General features: G+C 37.8%; 3 protein-coding genes across 5 annotated transcripts; all 3 read left to right on the forward strand.

Moving 5' to 3' along the window:
• Positions 1–289: 289 nt before the first annotated feature.
• Positions 290–5,475, forward strand: cldn7b (claudin 7b). The gene is made up of 4 exons (XM_060895325.1): positions 290–754; positions 3,363–3,527; positions 3,711–3,795; positions 4,400–5,475. Exons 1-4 carry the CDS (start codon positions 532–534, stop codon positions 4,554–4,556), a joined length of 630 nt encoding a protein of 209 aa, XP_060751308.1. The 5' UTR covers positions 290–531; the 3' UTR covers positions 4,557–5,475.
• A 2,819-nt stretch (positions 5,476–8,294) lies between these two features.
• LOC132862925 (cornifelin homolog B-like) lies at positions 8,295–12,345 on the forward strand. Of its 3 annotated transcripts, XM_060895328.1 has the most exons (5): positions 8,297–8,458; positions 8,726–8,768; positions 11,021–11,134; positions 11,541–11,695; positions 12,048–12,345. In XM_060895328.1, the coding sequence occupies exons 2-5, from the start codon at positions 8,753–8,755 to the stop codon at positions 12,171–12,173; spliced, it is 411 nt and encodes a 136-aa protein (XP_060751311.1). In that variant the 5' UTR covers positions 8,297–8,458; positions 8,726–8,752; the 3' UTR covers positions 12,174–12,345. The 3 variants fall into 3 exon arrangements, with proteins under 3 accessions (XP_060751313.1, XP_060751311.1, XP_060751312.1); XM_060895330.1 differs by lacking the exon at positions 8,726–8,768 and having other exon boundaries at positions 8,295–8,458; XM_060895329.1 differs by lacking the exons at positions 8,297–8,458; positions 8,726–8,768 and adding an exon at positions 9,900–10,046.
• Positions 12,346–13,353: 1,008 nt separating this feature from the next.
• Positions 13,354–16,856, forward strand: LOC132862923 (placenta-specific gene 8 protein-like). The gene is made up of 4 exons (XM_060895326.1): positions 13,354–13,507; positions 14,059–14,180; positions 15,066–15,253; positions 15,974–16,856. Exons 1-4 carry the CDS (start codon positions 13,389–13,391, stop codon positions 16,136–16,138), a joined length of 594 nt encoding a protein of 197 aa, XP_060751309.1. The 5' UTR covers positions 13,354–13,388; the 3' UTR covers positions 16,139–16,856.
• The last annotated feature ends 2,352 nt before the right edge of the window (positions 16,857–19,208 follow it).

A 19,208-nucleotide genomic window follows, 5' to 3' on the forward strand; every position in this document is an offset into this window, starting at 1 on the left:
CAGTTTAGCAAAGAAAAGCAAAACGTTAAAAGAATGTGTAGGAGAAAATGGCAATTGATTCAATTAGGCTGATATTTGGAAATTGATTCGACTCGTTGAAAAGAGTCGGAAATCCCAAAAACTCTGTTTCTTTCTAAACCGAAACGTTAATCATCCTCGAAACGGTGACGTCTTTCGGTGCATCCCGAGTCTCGTCCAATCACAGAGCAGAAGCGACCGAGGGCGAAACTGAAGTATGGCCCCTCCCACTTTTACTCACCCTCGCGCGCATCTGCTTTAAATGCGCGTTCCCGTCGCCATTAAAGGTGCGGTTCTGTGGACAGGTGCTTCACCTTCTCAGCTCACACAGGGATTTAAAGTCACTTTGTTTTTCTCGGGAAACTACTTTTTTTCTCTCTTCACTCTTGGAGGGTTTTAGTTACATTAAACTAAAAAAAAAAGTTGTTTTAAAAATCTTTTTGAAGCATTTTTAAGGACAAAAACTAGGGAACATTTTTTAAAAAGAAAACAAAAAACAGAATAATCATAAAGATGGCGAATAAAGGGCTGCAGTTATTGGGGTTTATTCTGTCTGTGATCGGGCTCATTGGGCTCATAGCTGGCACCATCATGCCCCAGTGGCAAATGTCGGCCTACGTGGGCGACAACATCATCACCGCCGTGGCCATGTACCAGGGCCTGTGGATGTCCTGCGCCTACCAGAGCACCGGGCAAATGCAGTGCAAAATCTACGACTCCATGCTGCAGCTCAACGGTAAGAACAACAACAAAACTTATGATATTTAATTAAACATATATGTATAAAAAAAAAAACTCCTTAACATGCATAAAAAGTACAAATCTTAGTCATTTATTACTTTCTAGATTCATTTATTTAGCGCTTTGATTTGTTTTGTTAATTTTATAATTAAAGAGGAAACATTTTATTAACCTCCATGTTGGTGTCTGAGGGATTTTCAACTTGTCGCACGGTGATCGGCTCTGGAGCGCGGTTTGTCAGTGCGCATGCGCAGAACCGCTCGCCACCTCACACCACTGTGATAATAATTATTCAGGCGGCATCATGTGGCACAAAGCTGTAACTCTTTTTTTTCTTTTCCTTTCTCCTCTGTTGTCTTTGTGATTTATTACAGCCTTTAATTAACACTGGATTTATTTGACTTTAATGAACACGTTATTTCACTGTCTTGTAGCAGCAGGTGGAGTTTAGTGTTTTACTGTAAAATGTCATGCTCAGTTATGAGGGCTTCGGTTTTTTTCTCCAACAAAAGAAGCTCTGATTCGTCCTGTGTTAGTTTGAGGTGTGTGTTTATTGTAAACCTCACCCCCAGGTAACATACCTGTAGGTTGCTAGGCTCTTTTGTTTCTCTCTTTTTCCTTGGAGGAGGGTGCGGTGATGATTTGAATGCATCGGTGCTTCAGGGTTAAAGAGGACATTCAGTGCTAAAAGGAAAAGGGGAAACGGGGGACGTGGAACAAATAAGTTATGAAAATGACAAATGGCTGAATTTCACTTCCTGCTTTGAGTAAATTGACTGAATGTCATTCCAGCTTGGAGACGTACGTGACGGATATATAAGACAGAAGTGTGTTTATTTGAACTCGGATGTTTTGTAAAAGAGTTCAAATAAAAGGAGTTATGCAGCGGGTTGAGTAATCATTACACAGCAGATCGGCTCATGTTCTCCTCCTCCTCCTCCTCCTCCTCTACGGGTGGAAAGTCCTCTCATGGTTTCAGTATCAGGGTGGGGAGAGAGATTTGCATCACTATTCTAAAAACCAGCCCATGCAAATGTTATGGCGCTCAGGTGAAGGCATCTGCACATGCGCACACACACACACACGCTCTCTTTGTCTTTCTCTCTGAGTCCGTGTTATTCAAATTCCCTCATTATCCACATTCCCTCACCTGAAAATTAGAATTAGCAGCTTTTCCAGAATCCTGTCTGATTTTTTTCACTCTTGGAGCTCGGAGTGTTTGTTTGTTTGACTTTGCTATCTGAGAATGATAAGGCGTTATCGCTTGTACACCCGTTTATGACATGAACAAACACAAATTCAAGCCACTTATGATAACCTACGCTGTTAGAAACCGGAAAAGTCTGGATGAGCTCCAACTTCTGTTGGTGATGATGATTATGATGTGTAGTTGTGTAGTGGTTTTTTTATTGGTTTCTTGAAAAAATGTTTAGTTTGATAATGAATAGGAAGAGAGACAGTGGGTGTTTCTTTATAACAAGATCTCACACACACACACACACACACACACCCCTCCCTCTCTCTCTCTCTCGTCTACCTTCCCGACACTCGGAGCGGTCAGACCTGTTCTATGAGATCTCGCATGTAAAGGGAAAACACACACACACTCGAAAGAGTATTCTGGATGGAACCGGTTTGTACCTGAGTGCAGGTGGAGAGTTGGGGGAAGGGATTTCGGCCTCATGAGAGCGAGCATGCGACTCATTCAAACAACAGAAGCACTGGTATGGACAGAAATCAGGGGTTGAATCTGCTGCTCTACAAACATCTCTCTTTCTGAGTTTACGATGAGTTTTAAATCATGTTGGGTCAAAAAACAAGGCTCAAATCTAAAGAATTTGAGGTTTATAAAACTGTGAGCATGAAATAAAAAAACTTCTTTGAACAAAGGTCTCATCGTCGTGGTCACTCTTTAAGACTCTCTGTAGGTTTACAGGAATAAAGAAGCTTCCAACTCGAACCCCGTCTCATAAACACTCGGGTTATAAAGTTAAACACCGTTTAAACAACAGACACTGTTAAAAAGCTCTACTGTGTTTAGTTGGTGTCATGATTTCATCAGGCCATTAAGCAGGAGTTGCCTAGCAACAAAGATCTGTGGCTTTATTCGTCGTTAAAACTAGACATTAATAATTTTATGAGGTCTTTTGTGAAATACAGCCCTGTGTAGCACCTTATCGTCTTACAGATTTAATTCATTTATTCATGAGTTTGATTTATTCTCCTTTCTGACACTCGCAGTCAATTTGCAGTGTAACACTCACTTCGTCGGAGATCACAAATTTTACAAGATAAATATTTCTGTTTCTTCACTGAAATGTTCAGGAAAATCTATTGAGATTTATTTTTTAAGACTTTTAACTCGTGTTTGAGTCGATTTCACTGAAAGATTGTTTCCCGTCACGTTAAGAGCAAGAACAAAGCACTTCTTGGTTTATAAGCTAAAGAGGGTAAAGCGTGGTTCCTCTCGGTGTTGACTGCCAATTGGATTTCAGGACAAAATCAGATATGTTGTCTCTTGTATAAACAAGTGTCATGGTCAAAACTCTAACATCCTCACTCACTCTCTCTCTCTCTCTCTCTCTCTCTCTCTCTCTCTGTAGGTGCTCTCCAGGCCACTCGTGCTCTGATGGTTATCAGTATCCTCCTGACCGTGATCGGACTGGGGGTGGCCTCTATGGGCATGAAGTGCACTAACTGTGGTGGCGATGACAAAGTGAAAAAATCCCGCATTGCCATGGTCGGAGGAATCATTTTGCTGCTGGGAGGCAAGTCACATTTCTTCTGCTAACATCAAACTAGAAGCTAGAACATAACAGAAGTCACACTTAGCCAGAGAAACCTGTTACGGCTTCTGTACCACGTGAACTGCTGAATAAACAGTCTCAGATGTGTGGTTAGTCATGTAGCACAATGCTAATAGTCATCTCTCTTTTTTTTTTCTGTTGTAGCTCTGTGTTCCATAGCCGCATGTTCGTATTTCTCCTACCAGATTATTCAGGATTTCTACAGTCCCTTCACTCCAGTCAACACAAAGTAAGTGTGTGATTAGCGATATTAGCCTAAACAGTGGGATGTGTTTAATCTTAGTTTCTCGAGACCAAGCTTACAAAGAAAAAGCAGACTTTAAGTCTTAATAACTTGAAAAATGATTGAAATGAAAGGACATGTTTATTAAGTAGCTCGTGCTCCATATCGGACGCTTCGTAAAACAGAGCAACTGATGGAGAATGGATTTTTTTTTTTTTAATTATTATTTCTCAGTTGTTTCAGCTCATCTGTAGCTGTAAAGCTTTACATTTTTAGTTGTTTAGGACACATGAGCAAAAATTTGATCTGATAAAGAAAAAAAATGAAGAAATTTAAAAGCTACATTATGGACTGTCTCTCCGGTCGTCCTCGATCCTGATGATCTTTCTGTAAACCCAGTCCACAGTCCCTCAGTTCCTCTCTGTCTTTATTTTAGTTTTCAGGATCTGTTTATTGTAGACGTTGTCAGATTAATTTCTGATTTTAAAAGCATGATTAGACAGAAGTTTGAACGACTTGTTTGTTATTGTTACGTCAGGCAACCAGAACACATCCCTATGATCCGCTAAAACTGATTCTTCTTCCTAATTCATGTCCATGTTCTTTGCAGGTATGAGTTCGGCGGTGCAATTTTCGTCGCCTGGGCCGGAACGTTCCTCACTGTATTCGGCGGCGGTTTGCTGGCTGCGTCCTGCTCCAAGCGCCAGTCTTCCACCCCAGCGTATCCAAAGTCCCGACCCCCAAGCAGCTCTAAAGAGTACGTCTGAGTGCCAAGCTCACGTCCGCTTAGAACCAGACCAACAACGGCAGCGAGCTGGTGGACGTTTTCCTGAGTGGCTGAGCTGAGAGCAGTGCGCAGTTTTATTTAACGCAAACCTTTCAGAGATCAGCACATCAGGGCGACTTCTACAGCTGGCCTGCGGCGACGCGTTACATTTTCAGTCGTACTCGTTTCTTCCATTGTTAATGGTGCCTTTTGTCCTGTTTTTATTTTGCTCTTGCTGTAAAGTTTGTATTCCTAACACACCCCATCTGTAAATCCATGCTGTTATACAGAAGGATGATTTGAGGCGGAGTGATTTTTCTCTCTGAAGTGTACTGGAGCACAACATGCTCAGGGATAAACGTCTATCTCTGTTTTCTAGATAAAATCCTTAATCATGGTGAACAAAATGTCTTCCATCTTTTCCCCAATGATGGCATTTGTTTTTTTTATGAGTTTAAACACTAACTACATCCCTTTACATCTCCGTCTTGCGCTTTTTTTTTTTTAACTTTTTCAGTCCTTGAGAAATGAAGTGAGCTAAGCATCAGTTTTCCCACCTTCCACGCCCAGCGTTCTGTTTATCGAGCTTTGCCATTGATCCTGCAGATCTCACGACTTTATTCTCAACCCAAAAGTAAATATTAACCTTTATTTTATAAACCGTGTCCTCTTCTTCACCTCTTCCACATCGCATTCCTGCCATTCTCTCTTCCCCAAAAATGTCTTTTCTTTTTAAACCCAAGATAATGCTTTGTGTGTGCGCTGTTGTTTTTCTCTCTAAAAAAAAAAAAAAAAAAGGAAAAAAGTTTCAACTTTGAGGAGAAATAGCTGTAGATACTGTTTATCATCTTAGAAACTCGCTTTTTTTATTGTAATTTTATGCAAATTTTATGTAAATAAACAGGAAATTGTGAACGTTGTTCCGTTGTTTGTTCTCTCTCTTTGTAATTCTTCCCAGTCCTCATTTATTATTTATTTTATTTATTTATTTTTATTAATTGTTCACTGTTAAATCAGTTTTTCCACAAAATATTACAATGATTTTCAAGGCAAAGGAACAACATTGGGTCATTAGAAAATGGAGAAGAAGTGAAGATGATTTTAGAAAACTATTTCAGGTGTTTTAAGTTTAAGACAAAGTTTTAAAACAACAATTAGCAGACAGAACGTTTGTTTAGAGAAAAATTATGAGTCACTATAAACGAGTCATTTGGGAGGTGAAAGAATTGACTCTGGGAGGGAAATGATGAGCGAGTTCCATTGTTCATTATTTTTCTGTCATCATTCTGTCATGATTAAGGGTTTTCTTATTATATATAATTATATATGTTGGATGTGATTGTTAGTGTGATTATCTTGCTTCTAGATATCTTGCTTCTTGCTCCTGCTTTTTTACCAGAACTTTCCCCAACCTTGGCTAAAAATGTCTCCATAAGCAGAGAGTAAACGTACTGAGACGTGACTTTTTTACAGACTCTGCACACTAAAAAAGCCAAACAAATAAAATGGATGTGGTGAATGTTTAAAAATGAGGTTTACTCAAGGGAACTGAAGAGAAGGTTTACTGTTCTTATCTCCAAAAAAGAACATGGAACTTTTCTTGGATCATCAGAACTGTTAGCGATTGCTTTAAGAGATTTAATCAACTCCTGACGACCAACCACAATCCAGAACTGTGGTGTAAATAAGCTCAAATAAGGAGCCAATAACACCACGAATTATTTGCCATCTTAATAAGTAATGTTTCTCGCCATCTAGTGGGCAAAGAGCGCATCAGAGACTATAAAAAATGTTCTCACACACACTCTTCAGTTATTTGCAAACTTCCTATTCTCTGAAATCCCCCAAAGAGCCTCGTTTCGATTTGTCGTTCACAGTCACGTGATCGAAAGAAACGCAGTGACGTCATACAGGTAAAGCAGGTTTCTAAGGGTTAATGTAAGCAGAAGCACGTTTTTTTTGGTAGTTGTAGATCTTACTCAGTATCCGTTAGGTGAAGATCAGAATTATATTACAAATTATCTCTAATTATACAATATCTCTAAAATTCTATAACCCGAGGCTAAGATAATCACAAACACACACTGCCATGGGAACACCAAAAAACATTAATAAACTAGTCCACACACACACACACACAAACGATGCATGATTCCAATTTATACAACAGTAAGTTCTGGTCTTATTCCGGATTAATCTGGTTGGTCGAGTGTCACAACACACTGGGATTTGTCACTGTATCAGTTCACTAGACGCTCGTCTGTGTTCCACATGAATAAAATCCACTTCGCTAGTTAGAAACTGTTACTACAGCGACACCATCCGGTCAATAAAAACATACACGACAAACAGTTTATTAAGAGCAGAACTTCTGAGATTTGGTCCACTCTTAATAGTTCTTTATAGCAGTAATATAGAACAACAATTAGACTTGTGTGAATGGTTCAGCTGAATACCAACATCTGTGTCCATATTCACTGTCACTGAATGTTCAGAACCTCTTATTTATTTATTTATTTATTTATTTATTCATTAATTCATTCCCAACTACAAACCTGTACAGAAGACACTGCAATGTGTTAAGTGCAATATCTCAGCTGTTTACTATCTCAACTAAATAGTATTTTATTGGATCAGTGATGTTATTCTTTTATATTTGTGTATACTTTTTCTTTTAACACCATTTTATGCACCATACGGACTGACACTTAATTTCGTTGTACCCTGTGCAATGACAAAAATAATCTATCTATCTATCTATCTATCTATCTATCTATCTATCTATCTATCTATCTTTATCTCTATCTAATTCACCTCACTCTGGATCATGACATATTGCTTCATTACACAACAATCATGACAACCATTTACATCAAAAATTAATGTCCTACTATCATATGTTTATGTGGCAGTTATACAGATTTACACAGCAATAGTTATATTTACAAACAATTAACACACGTGTTCACCAATAACACACGTGTACACACTAACATATTAATATAATATATAAACAATAACATATTTAACACACACTACATTGTTTCTGTATATAAACACTGAAAAACGTCTCAAATTTACTCACTTTTTGTTGATTATTTCTCCACCCTGACCACTTTATCCATCCATCCATCCATCGATCGATCCATCCATCGATCCTTCGATCCATCTCTCTCTCTCTCTCTCTCTCTCTCTCTCTCTCATTTGTTTTTATATCCGGTTTTTGTTGCCGTTTTGTTAAAAACCATTAACTTCAATCCAATCGCTATTAGTGAAGATCACGTGATTATGGTCGCCTCGTCCTATCGGATAAAATCAACATCAGCACAAAAACTGTAATCTTGTACTAACATGAATCCGAAGGGACTTTAAAGCGCGAAATAAAGTATTAGGTTTATTTTAATACGTTTTTAAAAAGATGTCTGAATGTAACGAAGTGGTTAAAACTGAGTAACAGATCTCGTATCCATGCTAACACTCTATTAGCCACAAAACCACAAACTAGTCGAAAAATTTAGTAACGTTTATAGTAAATATTAATCTGCACAAACATAACACTAATAATGATAATGATGATGATGATGATGATGATGATGATGTGGGTGAACTGATACAGATTTATTTGCGCTATAAATGAGCGTGAGTTAAAATGACGCATGCGCGTTTCAACACACGTCACGTTAATGATTTGAACTTGCACTTTGAAGAACGCCCGCGAGCTCGTGCTCTTTCTCAGGTGCGCGCACGCGCCTCGAGATCATTTACAGCACCTGTGTTATTTCCCCCAGCGTCCAGGTGGCAGCAGCTCTACCGAATTCTACTGAGCTTCACTCTCGTTCAACACGGCGTCCAAATCGAAGTCGTCGTTCTACGTGGTGGAGGCACAGAAGTGTGCAGATTTCTGTGAGTCAAACACACGGAGTCGGTCACTTTCACACACTAAACAGCTCTCTGTCTCTTCAGCTCTTCAGGCTCCAAGGTTTTCCAGGTTTTCCAGGTTTTCCAACTGACAAAACCCAGAACGTCCGATTCCTAAAAAGAATAACATTTTAACAAAAATAGTAGTGATGTATCATTTTTTAATGAATCGGTTCTTTGATTCGGTTCTTTTAAATGAATGTTGAGGGACAAATATGTGAGTTAAATATTTTTCTTTCTTTTTTTTTGCAGTTCTCTTCTTTCTTCTTCGATTCATTTATGGATTTAAACGAATGTAGGTATTTTCTTTCTTTCTTTCTTTCTTTCTTTCTTTCTTTCTTTCTTTCTTTCTTTCTTTCTTTCTTTCTTTCTTATTAAAACGTTTGTGTCTATATGTCTTTCATTTAAATTCCTTCCTTTCCTTTTTATTTTTTCATCCATCCATTCATGTATGTATGTATGTAAATGGATTTTTTTTTTGTCCCATCCACAACTACAGATTTAGTTCAGGCAAATTAATACAATCTATAAGCCATTCGGGAATCACTAGTGTCGACTCTTATCGATGAGTTGAATCAAATGAATTCCATGAATTCCATGAATTCCCATCGCTAAAAGAGTGTGATTCATCTGTGACGTTTTAAAAGGAAAACTCCACCTAACACATTAAATTTGTTCATATTGAATAAAGTATTTGTGGTGTGTTTGGTGATTCTGCTGCTAATCTGTTGGATGATCCTCTATTTTCTTTGCTCCTGTTAGAAGCTCCGGTGAAAACTTCTTTCTTTCTTTTAATTGAGAAAAAACTCTGCTTTTTGCTCCTGAAACAAGATAAAATAAAGAATAAGAGCAGCTTCTCTCATGCACCAGTATTCCAAAACATCATAATGAGAGATTCAGTATAGAAGCGGTGGAGACGTCACTGTCCCAGAATGCAGTGCAGTTGTTGGACTGGGCTGAGAATCGGCTTTGAGAGCGGATTCATTCTATCATCACGTACAGATGTAACGAAACCCGGACAGTACTAAAGCGCTGCTGCATCACTGACAGTGATAAAGAGAAATCCTGCAGCACTGTTATGGACACAGGATGCCAAAGGGCATTGTGGGTAATCCGTTAAAGCAAAGTGAATCTACAGAGGCATGTTGATGAAAGAAGTTTAAAGTAAAAAAAAAAAAGTTGCAAACACAATATTTTCTGTTATGTATGTGGTGTTTGTACAGTGTACTGTGTTGTGAAAAGCTTTATTGTGTTTCTTGTTACTTGTCAGTTTTGTGTTGAATTGTAGCGCCGTGGTTTCATGCTTTATTTAGCACCCAGTTGTGATGTAATATAAACAAAGTCAGACTGAAGTCGAACTTGATTTAATCTCTTAATGCCTGACTCAAGTGCGTCTCGATCTCGCAGTCTGTATGTGACTCTCAGGGCCAGAGTTTCGACTCAGCACCGCACCCTGTGTTCAGGTCAGACAGGTTCAGGGGGATTTTTCTCCTGGTGGTTTTTTATAAAGCTCTGAGCTCTTGTGGGAAGTTGTAAGTCTGAGTTGAGGAGTTTATCAGACAGCAGATCACAGGTGAGTGTTAACTGCATCCTCTAACATCAAAGTGCAGAGAATTTATAAACTCTTCAGAAGTTCACTTGGGCAAGTTACAGTAACTGCAGATTATTGATCTGATCATTATATTTTTAAAGAAGAGGTGTTGTTTTTTATTGTTTTATCATTTTCAGGGCATCTTCAGGAGGGAAAACCTAAAAGATCTAAAGATCAGTGCAGAAAATATGAAAAATTAAACAAACAACTAAAGTCTGGATTTCAATTAGATCCTTAGTGTCTGTTCTTTGCCCATTTACATCAACTTTCCACTCTGTTTTCTGGAATTTTAATTTGCCTTTAATCTCTGGTTCATTGGTTTCATGTTGAGTATCAAAAATGTAATAAAATTGTCATCACTCACCGCAACAGGTGATTTAAAAGGGGAAAAAAATGATGAGATGATAAAATATGATGTAATATATATTTAAAAATGAAATTTCATTTCAACCTGCAAATTTATTTGCATTTAAGGCTTTTATTTTTATTTTATTTTCTATCTTGTAGAATAAAAAGAGACATTATTTTGTATTCAGAGAAATGCTGAATTGATGTGAATTAAGGTCAGTTTTTTCAGTTTCGTCTTCATCTGACGAGTCTTTGTATTGTATGTTAAAAGGTATAATACGTTATAAAATGTCATTGGTATGTCATCTGATGTAGCTACTAGTTACTGTAGTAACCCTTTCAGTGGGACTGTTTCTAGAACTTGACCTTGAGTGATGCACGCAGTGAAACATCCTAAATATCTGCATGTGGGTGATGGACAAATGGACATTGAACAGAAATCGACTAGAGCTTGAATAACTGTCACATTTAAAGCCTGTGAGAGGAGTAACGTACAGGAAATGACCTTAAAAAGGGTAATAGTAGGATAAGAGATTATATTTAGGATGGAAGATGTGAAGCTCTCACTTCAGCAGCCCTCCACAGATGATACTGTTCGTGTGTTTTAGCGACAGAAATGACGACCAAGATGGTGATTAAACAGCCGCAGGCGGTGCTGGAGTCCAAAGATTCTGATGAGTGGAACTCCGGGATCTGTGACTGCTGCGACAACAAGCCTGAATGTAAGATTACCGATTACTTGTCCTTTAACCGCACATCCTGGAATGTTAGAGGAATGTTTCCGCTAATTCTTCCCAATGAAGAAAATGTCACAACACCTTCCGCATGCACTTCAAAACCTCTTTCAGGAAGTTAATGTGACAAAAACAAATGTAGAAAGAAACAACAAACCCTTTGTCATCCTGAAGATGTCAGGAGGCTTAAAGGTCATATGAACTTGTGCTACTATCCGAAACTGCTGTTAACACATTCTGACTAATCTGGATCCAGAACTCAACAGCATTGTGGTATAAAGATGATTAGTGTGTGTGTGTGTGTGTGTTTGTGTATATTTCTGACATGTAATTTAGCATTTGTTTCATCTAAAGAAGGATTGTATAAATAAAATGCCTGTATGTGTGTGTTTAGGTTGTTGTGTGTTTTGGTGCTGCCCTTGTTTTGCCTGCAAGAAGACTAAAGAATATGGCCAGTGCTTATGTCTCCCCCTGCTGGACATTTGTGGTATCGTCTCACCTGCCACATGGGCCATGAGGGTGTCCATGCGTTACCGTTACGGCATTAAGGTGCGATTAGTTTTAATTATAAATACATTACTTCATGACCAGAGAGAAACTGCTTTCTGTGATTTACCTCCTTATTTCTCTCATTTTAACCAATATCCATTATCGTTTTTTGTGTTTAACTTGAACTGTTTTATTCTGGACTGAAGAAAATGAAATTTACTGCAGATTCTACAAAACTAAGAGTCATATGATCTTATTCAAGATATGAATGTGCGCTTTGTTCGTGTTGTCAAATTTGAATTCTAGCAAGAGTTTGTAAGACCATGGCTTACAATCAGTCTGCGTGTTACCATGGCAACACACAAGCCTCAATCCAGTTGTGGTTTCATTGCAAACTATTTTATTTTAACAGGGCACGCTGTGTAATGACTGTCTAATGGCCACGTTCTGTACGCCCTGCGTCTGGTGTCAGATGTCACGTGAGATGAAATTGCGTTCGATTCCCATCGCTTTGATCAACGCCAGGCCAAAGAACTGATCTGTAAAAAAAGTTGTATAAACCTATTTATTTATCTAAAGGTTCTGTTCATCAGTGTTTAATCGCATGACAATTTAGAGTTCTGTGAATGTTACCTCCATGTATTTGATTTTTTTTTTTTTAAGTTGTATTATTATTGTTGTCGTCAAAATAAAATGTGCATGGTCTTCTGTTAGAGCCTGAGACCTCACTGTTTCTGCTGCTTTCACAGTTGGGACTGAGTTAGGATTTCATTTCAGAAATTGACACAATACACCATAAGAATATACTTGTGGGAAAAGTTAAAATAGTTTGGAAAACTTATTTATCAAAAAATAAATAAATAAATACAGATAAAGACTGCACACGTATTCACTGTGAAATCCTTAAATTGTTAGTAACGCATGGAATGGAGGTGTGTGCGTCATTAAGGAGTCATGTGATCTCAAAATACATATACTTGTTCCAGGAAGAACTCAGAAGCACTTACAAAATATCCTGAATCATCAGGAAGAACTGTGAGCACATGGGGTCTTCTGGAAAAGCAGATTCACTGAAATTTATAAAATATAGAATAAAAATGAGACAAATATTTATCCCTAATAAGCAAGTCAGAGGCAAAAGTAGCAAAGAAAATCTCTGTGATTCGATAATGAGGAAGAGACCCAGAGAGGAACCAGAATCAACGGGGAAGGTGAAGGTGATGAGTGACAGTGGAGTGTGGAGAGTTTATAAATCATTATATACACCAGAGAGTGGGATTATAAATCACTACAAACAAAGAGAGTGGGATTATAAATCACTATAAACAACGAGAGTGGGATTATAAATCACTACAAACAAAGAGAGTGGGATTATAAATCACTATAAACAAAGAGAGTGGGATTATAAATCACTATAAACACTGAGAGTGGGATTATAAATCATTAGAAATTCAGAGAGTGGGATTATAAATCATTATAATGCCGATAAGAGCCCATCCACATAAGGCCAGAGACCCGGTAAAGGTTAATCCTTGACCTCATGCTATCACAACCATGCTTCACAGTGTATAAATGTTGAACAATTATCTTTTGTTTCCCTAAAAACTTTAACTCCATCTGTTAGCCTGCTAGATCACAGAGATCATTAGTACAGTCAAAAGAAAAGAAAAGAAAAGAAAAGAGGCTCTATCATCCGGAGCGTTCATCACATGGAGGAAACACTGGAGGAATATTCAGGTTATTCTACTTCCAGATGTCCATCACATGGTGTGTGTGTGTGTGTGTGTGTGTGTGTTTGAGATACCTACATAATTACAGGGAGGTTCATTTCACTTTTGATAACGAAGACAACACAGCTTTCGACAAACCCAGGTAAGACCAGATAATACAATTATTCATGAAATGGACCACATTAATAAAACGACAACAGCTATCAATAATTACGTCCGAGGAGTTAATCATCTGAGAAGATTCCTCACATTTTGTTTTGCGAAATAAGTTTTAGATTTGAAATTGATTTTATAAAAAGCTTGTCATGTAGCATGTTTGCTGTAAATGAATTTATTTATTTATTTATTTATTTATTTATTTATTTATCTATCTGTCTTTTCCTTAATTCTCAGGGCGTTAATTCAGATACTGTGTCATGAGTAAAAACTTTAAGACGATATTTTTTACTACTCAGAATTGTTTCTTTTTTTTTTAACAGTAAACCGGATGAGCGGGTTGAAAGAATCCAGCCTGTTTATCTTGCTCTGTCATTTCTTTTCTCCTTCACTGCACTAACTCAGATCTGTACAATGTACAGAAATACAGTGGTTGTGTTAAAAATGTACACAATAAAAGATAAAGGCCAAGCACGAATGTCAGACCTTTGGATTATATTATGTTCTCTATAACAATAATGATTTTTTTTTTTTTAGAGAACTCGAGCATCTGAGCATCATGGCCGCCACTGTGGTTATCCAGCAGCAGCCGAGGGCAGTGCCGATGGTCACAGCGTGGAGTTCAGGACTGTGCCACTGCTGCCAGGACATGGAATCATGTGAGCGGAAACAATCAAATACATTCATACTGATGATTCCAGAAGTTTGACTAGTGTTTTTTTTAGGTGCCTATTCAGTCCTTATATGGAAATGTAGGCATGGAATGTAAACCTGATCTTTAAATCCATATACGGAAGCCATTAATTCATGTTCATTGGCTCATATATATATATATATATATATATATATATATATATATATATATATATATATATATATATATATATATATACTCACCGACCACTTTATTAGGTACACCTTACTAGTACCGGTGTGGTCTTCTGCTGCTGCCCATCCGCCTCAAGGTTCAACGTGTTGTGTGTTCAGAGATGCTCTTCTACATACCTCGGTTGTAACGAGTGGTTATTTGAGTTACTGTTGCCTTTCTATCAGTAAGCCATTCTCCTCTGACCTCTGGCATCAACAAGGCATTTGTGCCCACAGAACTGCCGCTCACTGGATATTTTCTCTTTTTCGGATCATTCTCTGTAAACCCTAGAGATGGTTGTGCGTGAAAATCCCAGTAGATCAGCAGTTTCTGAAATACTCAGACCAGCCCGTCTGGCACCAACAACCATGCCACGTTCAAAGTCACTAAAATCACCTTTCTTCCCCATTCTGATGCTTGGTTTGAACTGCAGCAGGTCGTCTTGACCATGTCTACATGCTTAAATGCATTGAGTTGCTGCCATGTGATTGGCTGATTAGAAATTTGTGTTAACGAGCAATTAGACAGGTGTACCTGTGTCTAGCTCATATATAAAAATATGGACATTCCTTTAAGTCCATATTGGAAAACATGCTGTAGAGACAGATATTTTTAACAGTATCTAAAGCTTTAATGAGGGATAATAAATCAGTAATAACATTAGCATATATTTCAGGCTGTTGTGCGTTCTGGTGTTTTCCCTGCTTCACCTGCAGAACCTCGTCTCAGTTTGGCGAGAGTTTTTGTCTCCCTCTGGTGGATCTTCTTGGTCCTGCATTAGTGGCTATTACAGGCGTAGGGGTGTGTATTCCTCCTGTCACTCTGTCTATGAGGGTGGCCATACGGTACAAGTACGAGATTCCGGTGAGTGCTGCACTTCATTATGAAGCCTTCATAATCAAGTTAAAAAAAAAAGAGAGAGAGTTTAATGAGGTTTTACTGAACAGAACTGAAAATAAAACCAGGTTGGAAGGCTACCATGAAATCAAATGGAACTAAATGTAATAATAGACAGGTACTAGATATTTTTATGCAACATAGTGTTCAATTAGACTTCATTAGTCATAGTAGACTTTATTTCGTGACGTCAACATAAAAAAATAAACAAACGTAAATAAAAACAGAAACAAACAGAAACTAATAAATAAGACGACCATTTAAACAGCTAGCATAGATGCTAAGCAATTTGTAAACGTGGCTATAGAGCCCCCTATTTACCTTCTAATCTGAGGTGATGAATTTGTCATTAAATTACATTAAACAATTATCTCAGATGTGTTAAGAAATAGGAAAGTGGAGACTTATAGTATATAGATAAACAGCACGGTTCTTACACTTAACATGGATATCTTTCTTCCTCAGTACCAGCGTCAGATGTAGTTAGGGGGCGTGGCTTAATATACGCTAAAATCTATTGAAAAGATAAGCTAGTTTAGCTACTTTAGCTAGTTTAAGTAAAGCGATAATGTGACGAATCTGTCAAAAATGTTCACATTTTTCTCAAATGTGTTTAGAAACAAGAAATGAAAGTCTTAAAACTCAGCAGCCCAAGATATTTTGTTCTTTATCTTATTTTGTTTTTAGGGCAGTTTGTGTGAAGACATTCTGGTCTCCTGTTTCTGCATCTGTTGCTCGTGGTGTCAGATGAACCGGGAGATCTTACACCGGAAACGGACAGAGGCGGTGTTCAACGGGCAGCAAGTGCCCTTCACCACCGTCACCACCACCGTGCCTACAATAGTGACTTAGTCGTGAATTTATGTCTTTCTGTTTTACAGACACAGAACAACTTTTAATAATACAGATTCGGTTTTTTTGTTTGTTTGTTTGTTTTTAGATTTAAATCATATTTTTTTCAGACTTGATGAGAAACTAATTAAAAATTGGGAAAATCCTGATATTAGTGGAATTTAGATAGATAGATAGATAGATAGATAGATAGATAGATAGATAGATAGATAGATAGTTTCTTTATTGTCATTACACAGAGTACAAACAATTTTAATTTTTAATAAACAGTCATGAAGAGGACAAATTTTTGTAAATATAAAAAGACAGAACAGATCATCCACAACGGTATGTAGATAATTTACTGAACAATAAAATGAACGTAAAATAAAGGATAATGAGTAAGTTTCTATTACAACATCTATGTATTTAGTTATATATATATAAATATATACACGCTTAACATGGTTCTTTAGGGATTGAATGTAAAAACTTATATTTTATTAATAATTCATTAATAATGATCATTGTTTTTTTTGTTTTTTTTTTCTTCAATGCAAATCAGTTTGGACCCCAACACTGCTGCAGCTCATAAATAAAGATGATTCGTGTCTATTATTAATTGTGTCTGTCTCACTTCCTCCCTGTCTGTCTCTCTGAAGTCCAGACTGTGTGCATGGTGATGATTAAGCTCTTCCTGGATTGTTTCCTGGAATCATTAAACTTTCCGCTAATCGGCTTCTTTTTTGTTGCATAAACGACAGGAAATCGTGTGATTATAGAAAAAAGGACACACCGCGGTCCTGATCACTTCAGTAAACAGGATGATGCAATCAGGAAAAGATCCGTGATCACGGAATAACTCGGCTATTATCTCATTTATTCCCGCCTTCTGTCGTTCAGTAATGTCCTCCTGAATGTCACTTCTGTGTCTCTTGCAGATTTGTCTGTTATTCAGACGCATATGAATACACCGAGCAATATCACACTATCAAATAAAAATCAAATAAAAAAAAAAAACTCAATATGATGACTTCAAAATAAATATTTTGTAGGGAAAAAAAATCTGTGGTCAGCAATATTTTCTAATAAGTAAAGATGTAATGTGATGTGTGACCAGTAGATGGAGCAAAACACACACACACACACACACACACACACACACACACACACACACGCTTCCTATGATGTCTTGTCTTAAACAGATCTATGGTAAAAGATAACGATTTATACAAGTTTCTGTAGAGTTAAAGAGCGACTTTAAAAAGCTTTCAAAATCATTGCAGTTGATGAAAAGCAGACAGGAAAAAAAGAAGACAGAGATTAACAGATCAACTAAGAGATGGACAAATAGTAGGCAGAAATGGTAATAGAGAGATAAATGAACTGATGGAACGCTGGATCCATCAGATTACATATGAAATGGATAGGAATAGAAAAGGATGGAGAGACTGACTGTGAGATTAACACCTTATAGACGGCTGGTCGGAGTTGTTCAGGGACTGGACTGAAACGCATCTGGATGGACAGTTCGATGCAAAAGGTGGACAGATGAAAAGAAAAATTGGACAGATCAAAGGAAGATGAACAGACTGACACACATTGTATGGACAGATGGATGGAGAGATAGAGGGTTAGATGGACATCTTGGAGAAGAGAATCGAGAGACAGGGAGGTGAATGATGGACAGAGATTGAACCATAGGGACATAGACAGAGAGATGAACCTGAATGAGAAAAGAAATAGAGAAATGATGAACGAAGTCAAATAGCTGGGCACATGGAAGAAGGTATGGACAGAGAGATAGATTGAGACGAGGATGTGGATGAACAATCTGACATAATGATGAACTGAAAGATGGACAGACGGATGGAAAGAATGAATAGACAGAGACTGAAAGATGGATGGATAGAGACATGAACGAAATGGACGAAAGCAAACGTTCCGGTGAAAAGACGGACAAAAGGATAAAAGATGGATGGACAGACGGAGAGATGGACAAACACATGAAGATGAACGACTCAGAAAGATGGACAGAGAGATGGACAGAGTGATGGACGGAGAGATGGAAGGAGAGCGCTAAAACGTGAGCAGGAGACAGAAGAACTAAAGCTGATTGAGAGAGCATTAGGCACTAATGTATGCTTCTAATGACTCATTATCTCATTATCAATCTTTCTCTCACTCATCTTTTGCTTTTCCCTAACTCTCTCTCCCTCTCTTGCACTCATTCTCTCTCTATCTCTCTCAAACCTCCCAATCGACCAGCGATGATGGGAATAGCAATTAGGACGCTGTGCTGCCAAATGGTTATTTTAATTAGCTTTCCTTAAGAGAGACAAGAAGAAGGAGAACAAGTGAGCGAGAGAGAGCGAGAGAGAGAGAGAGAGAGAGAGAGAGAGAGAGAGACTGATGTCCTTAATAAGTGTCTGAGATGAGCAGATCATTAGACCTTCTACATGGACTGATGATTGAACATTCCTGCAGGTCACACACACTTATTACGGCGGCCCACTCAGCGTTAATAGAACTCGCTGATTTGTGTTAAACACAAAGAAATTAAAACTAAAAACCAATTACTGCCTTTTTTCTCCGCTTGTTACCCAGCAGCTGAACAAAGACACAGGAAAGATGTCTGTGGACACGAGACGCGGACCAATATTTATCTCTGTTGAGCTTTTTAAGTAGCTGACTAGTTTTACTAATCGCTGCCATTAACGTATATAATGCTAACATCCACTAGCACAGCTACATGGGTTTCAGTGCTGCTTAGTGGCAGGCTAACAATAGCTTTGACGTAATAATGCATAACGCTACGTATTTATCGTATGTATTATTTATTTGAAGGAAGATTTCAAGTGGAGGTTAGCAGACTGTGTCGGGTTTTCTGGGTGGTCAGATAAAATAACGTTTCTGAACATTAACACAACGTTTCTGCAACATTTGTAGTTGGAGAATTGGGATTTCAGTGTTATACGACTAAGCAGCTAAAGTCTGAACGAAATTTTCTGGGTGATTAGAAAACAGTCTAAAACACTGTTTATAAATGTTCCAACAACATTTCTGCAACATTTTAGCTTTGTTGGGTAGT

Source organism: Tachysurus vachellii, chromosome 20 (genome assembly GCF_030014155.1).
Source record: "Tachysurus vachellii isolate PV-2020 chromosome 20, HZAU_Pvac_v1, whole genome shotgun sequence".
Classification (NCBI taxonomy): domain Eukaryota; kingdom Metazoa; phylum Chordata; class Actinopteri; order Siluriformes; family Bagridae; genus Tachysurus; species Tachysurus vachellii.

Excerpts from the sequence above, each read along its gene's own strand:
- LOC132862925 (XM_060895328.1), top strand. Across the intron at positions 11,135-11,540 it reads CTGCGACAACAAGCCTGAAT|GTTGTTGTGTGTTTTGGTGC; the intron begins GTAAGATTACCG and ends GTGTGTGTTTAG. Across the intron at positions 11,696-12,047 it reads GTTACCGTTACGGCATTAAG|GGCACGCTGTGTAATGACTG; the intron begins GTGCGATTAGTT and ends TTATTTTAACAG.
- LOC132862923 (XM_060895326.1), top strand. The coding sequence starts at position 13,389 with ATGTCCATCACATGGTGTGTGTGTGTGTGTGTGTGTGTGTGTTTGAGA. Across the intron at positions 13,508-14,058 it reads ACAGCTTTCGACAAACCCAG|AGAACTCGAGCATCTGAGCA; the intron begins GTAAGACCAGAT and ends TTTTTTTTTTAG. Across the intron at positions 15,254-15,973 it reads GGTACAAGTACGAGATTCCG|GGCAGTTTGTGTGAAGACAT; the intron begins GTGAGTGCTGCA and ends TTTTGTTTTTAG.
- cldn7b (XM_060895325.1), top strand. The coding sequence starts at position 532 with ATGGCGAATAAAGGGCTGCAGTTATTGGGGTTTATTCTGTCTGTGATC. Across the intron at positions 755-3,362 it reads CTCCATGCTGCAGCTCAACG|GTGCTCTCCAGGCCACTCGT; the intron begins GTAAGAACAACA and ends CTCTCTCTGTAG. Across the intron at positions 3,796-4,399 it reads TTCACTCCAGTCAACACAAA|GTATGAGTTCGGCGGTGCAA; the intron begins GTAAGTGTGTGA and ends TGTTCTTTGCAG.